Here is a 4,799-nt window from a genome sequence, read left to right as displayed (position 1 = left end):
GTTTTTTGCGTCTGGGCCAAGAAAAGACTGAGGATATGACGCCGGTCATGCGCATTTGTACCCTGACGTCCTGACGTCAGTTAAATGCGCCCTGACCGACGTCAGCCTTATACTTTCATATTCGGGCCGACCGTGGACAGCGGACTACCCAAGTGTTAGGACTGCAGCAATGTGGATCTTCGAACATCTACATTTATGGTAGGTACAAAACTGTACTTTTCTTCCCCCTTTGAACCAGCAGCTACAGTGTACTTGCAATTCATGTGTTAGAAGACTGCCTTTCTGGTTGCTATTGCCTCGGCTAAAAGAATGTCGGAGATTCAGGTCTTGTCTGTCAAGCTTCCTTATATGGTTTTTCATAAAGACAGGGTTTCCTTATGGACGAACCCTTCCTTTCTTCTGAAAGTGACTTCAGAATCTAACCAGGTCATCAATCTTCCAGTTTTCTTTCCGATCTTCCAGAATAAAGGAGAGTATAAATTGCGTTTGTTTGATGTTCATAGGCAATTGCGTTTCTATTTGCATAGAACAAAATGCTTTCATAAGTCTGATCAGCTTTTTGTTTCCTTTTCTAAGCCTTTCTTAGGAAAGCCTGTGTCAAAGGTAACCATTGCTCATTAGATCTCTCAGTGCAAAGCTTTGGCCTATAAAGCCAAAGGATCATCTCCACCAGATCATGTCCAGGTGCATTCTAGCAGGTCTGTGGCTACTTCAGCGGCCTTTTGTTCTAGGGTTTCTTTGGATGACATTTGCTCTGCAGCTACTTGAGCATCATCGCACACCTTTATTTCGCATTATAAGTTGGATCTCCTGTCCAGAGGCAGGGTATCCTTTGGATCTGCCATGCTCCGGAATATCCTTCATGAGGACCTCCCAGGGTCTTTTGGTAGCTGGGGACTCTGTCCCACAGGTTGAAGATCAAATGAAAACAACAACTTCAGATAAAGTTATGTACTCGCCATAACATTCCATCTGAGTTGTTGCTTTTCATTTGTTTTCAATCATTCCTCTCTCCTTCCCCCTGCCTTATGTGGGCTGTGTGGTAGACCGGATGGAAGAGGCATAGCCCTTACTCTGGTAAGCTTTGGTCTTCCTTGTGGTGCTGTCAGGATACTACTGACAGAATGTTAGGCATTTGGTTAGGTCAGGGTGCTACTGTCTGCAGCAAACTCGCTCTGAGGAGGGGAGGAGCTTGGAGCTCAGATCCGATGCTGGAAAATGCGGTAGAGTTGGATCCGTTTTCCTACAGATTGAAGACAAATGAAAAGCAACAACTCGGATTGAACGTTATGGTGAGTACATAACTTTTTTATGGTCAGTGCTTGGAAGCTTTTTCTAAATGCTTGTCTAACAGCTGCTTGTTCATCTCAGATGGATGCGGCATTCTTTTAATTTCCTGCAGCTGTACATCAGTAATATTAGATAAAGTTACGAGTGCCTACACTACTGCTGGATTTGTGATTAACCCCCCCCCCCTCTTTTGTTAACCCTTTTTACCAAGTTGTGTTTCACTAGGTCTACAGCTGAGAATATAGAAGAAAAAAACAATGTCTTAATAGGATGGGAGGGATTAATTGGCTGGAAGCCCTGTATACCACACTGCTGGAATACCTACAGTGCAGGTCCTGTCGGTCCTTGCCGTCTGCATTCTGCTCACTGGTTTGTCATCTTGGTGACTACCCAACTTTATTCGTCCTTCTCTGTTAAGGACAGGAGTCCTTACCAGAACTACATATGGTTCAAACAAGTTCAAGGTTCGAATTGGGTAGTATGAGAGCAAAGTAGACTGAAGCCCAAAAGCAGATACTGCTAGAGTGATCTATTCCAATGAGATGGACTGAGATATGCACAATACCCACAACTGTCTGGAAGTTATTACAGAGGACTAAAGCTCTGGTTTAATGAGTTGCTTCCTGTGCCCAAGGGTACCAGGTTGGTATCTTTCCACCTTCATTCGCCTACTGTGTGACATTGAGCCAGTCATGTGAGAAGACAGTAATTTGAGGAAGTGGGAATTTTTGCTAGGCTTCTTAATGGTTTTCCTGCATTCCTAGTAACAAACTATGAACTTACTAAATGTGGATGTACACAACTTCAGTTAAGGAGATTACAGTTTCACGTGTAATTTCCAAGTGTCATAAGTATCTGTTTGGCTTTATTGCTGCATGTTACTTGTTTGAGGTTAATATTTTTGTCTTTTGCATTCTTTTGCAGACTATGATGTTTGGAAATTGTTTAATCGCAGATGAGTTGTTGAAGAATGGTGCAAATCCCAACGTACAAGACAGTTATGGCATAACTCCAAGCCATGACGCAACACGGACTGGCTTCCTTGACACATTGAAGGTTTTGGTTGAGCATGGAGCTGATGTAAATGTACCTGACTGTACTGGCAACCTGCCTATTCATATTGCAGTTCAAGAAGGATTCTTAAGCATTGTGGAATATCTGGCTCCCAAGTCTAACCTTCAGCATGCAAACTCCCAAGGGCAAACTGCACTGGATATCTCAAGACTTTGTGGGTTTTCTGCCATCCAAGAGCTCTTAGAGCATCCTCCTGGGATGCTGGGTGTACATTTGTAATATGTATTATCTGCACATTGTCAGCATTGGCAAAGATGCTGTGTAAGCATTATGTAGCTGGGTTATTGGCCCATAACTTATCCTGAAAAGTGTTATCTTTTAATGCTGGGGAGGGAAGTGGGTAGTTTGAATTGATTAATGCGCACATGGGAGAACTAATGAATTTACCAAGTAGTACTTTATTACCAATTTATTTTGTCAGTTTTCATCCCTTCATGCATGAATCTTGTATTACCCATGCACTTGTTTGTTTGTGTCAGGCATGTGGAAGGCAGTACTCCGATCATCCTTTGCTACACTGAGCTTCATAAGGAGTTGCTTTCTGACATAGACACAGTCTTCACAGAACTACTGCCCACGATATCTGACCTCCAGCATAGTGCTTAAATCTAATAGCAAATATGTAGCGGGATCTCAGGCTTGTGGTTTGAGGAAAGCAAAAGTAGAAAATGCACATAATGTGACCTTTTTAGTTTAGATTAATTTTTTTTGTGGGTCGTGCTTGGCAGTTTTTCCACATACACACACACAGACTGATGGGTTACTGCCTCTTTGAGGCATATCTCTATGCTGCCACAAAGCCAGCGAGTTACCCCTCCTGTAAAATGATGCACACTGTCCTTGTGACACATTGAGACCTGGCAGGTTTTTCATCTGTGAACAGAGGTGAGAAAATGGCATGTGACACTGCACTAGTAGAAAGTTTAGGTACTTGAGACGTGTATTTATATATCTATATATTTTTAATGTCTAGTCTCATTTATGTGTCTTTTTGTGCTACCTCGCCCTTTTTACTTTAGGGGGCTTTGTTTTGTTCTTGAGGGAAGATATTTGCACAATGTCAAACTTCAGTGTTGCAAGCTGGGATCAAATGCTCATTTTATTTTCCTTTGCAGGAATGGGTACTTAAAAATACCTTTCTTTTTACCTTAGCTTCTCCATTTTAAAACCTGAATTCTGACAGAGGTCTCCTTCCTTCCTCTCCCTTTGTTTTTATTAAAATGTGAGTTATAACAGTGTGGACACTGAAACACAAGTTATATATGCATTTTTAACTGATCAAAAATCTGCACTGAGAAAAATACACACCCAGCTTGTTTAACTGTCTTGTTACATTAAAGAACAAACTGGTGGAAGAATCTAGTTTTTTTTCTTTTCTTCCCCCAGGCTGAGCCTGAAAATGGTCCAGTAAGATAAGTGCTCTATCCCAGTCGACAAATGCATATAAATAAAATAATATAAAAACTTAAATGTTCCACCCTGCTGGGAACTGGACAAGAGTCTAGAATTGTGAAAAAAAATTAATGGGGATTTAACTTTGTTTTTATCTTATGAATTGTTGATTTTTTTTTAATATCTTAACGGTTGTAATTTCCTGTCAAATTGATTACTCTTAATGAATTTCATTGTGTGTCTTGTATAGAGTTTGGGTGACACAAAAATATATTGTATTTATTACGCTTTAAAATGTTGTATACACATTGTATACTTTTTAAATATTAAATTATTAGCCTATTTCCAAATTAAATTTATTGGCTTGGTGTTGCAAGATGTTATTTTCCTTAGTTAATTTAATTAACCTTGCCAGTAATGCTGGATATGCTGATGCATTTAAGAAATTCCCCTTTTAACTAGCTCATCTGTGATGTTTTTTCCTCTGTAGACCGTCTTGAGTTGTGCCTGGAAATGTTGAACTGGCATTTTGGCATTCTTGAAAAGCAGTATTTGGCTGCCACTGTTTGTAGACCTTTCAGGTTTCTTAGCTTGCGCATTAGTGTAAAGTACCCCTAGTGGGAGAGTACTGCTCAGTGGTATGAGGTACCCCTAGTGGGAGTGACTACTGATCAGTAGTATAAGGTACTCCTAGTGGGGGTGAGTACTGGGCAGTGGTATGAGGTGCTCCTAGTGGGGGAAGAGTACTGCTCAGTGGGGTGAGGTACCCCTAGTGGGAGAGAGTACTGCTCAGTGGGGTGACGTATCCCTTATGGAGGAAGAGTACTGCACAGTTATGTAATGTACCCCTAGTGGGGGGGACTACTGCTCAGTAGTATAGTAGTATAATAGTACCCGTAGTGGGGGAGAGTACTGCTCAGTGAGGTGAGGTACCCCTAGTGGGGGAGAGTTACTGCTCAGTGGGTGAGGTACCCCTAGTGGGGGTGACTACTGCTCAGTAGTATAGTAGTATAAGGTACACCTAGTGGGGGAGAGTACTGCAC

The 4,799-nt window shown here is 41.6% G+C and overlaps 1 protein-coding gene across 1 annotated transcript in view; it reads left to right on the top strand.

Moving 5' to 3' along the window:
- CDKN2D (cyclin dependent kinase inhibitor 2D) overlaps positions 1–4,134 on the top strand; it is a 320,930-nt gene extending 316,796 nt beyond the window's left edge. Inside the window, exon 2 of the mRNA XM_044084758.1 lies at positions 2,215–4,134. Within this exon, the coding sequence (XP_043940693.1) occupies positions 2,215–2,583 (369 nt within the window). The 3' untranslated portion in view covers positions 2,584–4,134. The remainder of the gene's footprint in view (positions 1–2,214) is intronic.
- Positions 4,135–4,799: the final 665 nt, after the last annotated feature.

This window comes from Protopterus annectens, chromosome 9.part0 (assembly GCF_019279795.1).
Source record: "Protopterus annectens isolate FY-2018-M chromosome 9.part0, PAN1.0, whole genome shotgun sequence".
Taxonomy (NCBI): Eukaryota; Metazoa; Chordata; order Ceratodontiformes; family Protopteridae; genus Protopterus; species Protopterus annectens.
This window is presented reverse-complemented; position numbering and strand designations above follow the sequence as displayed.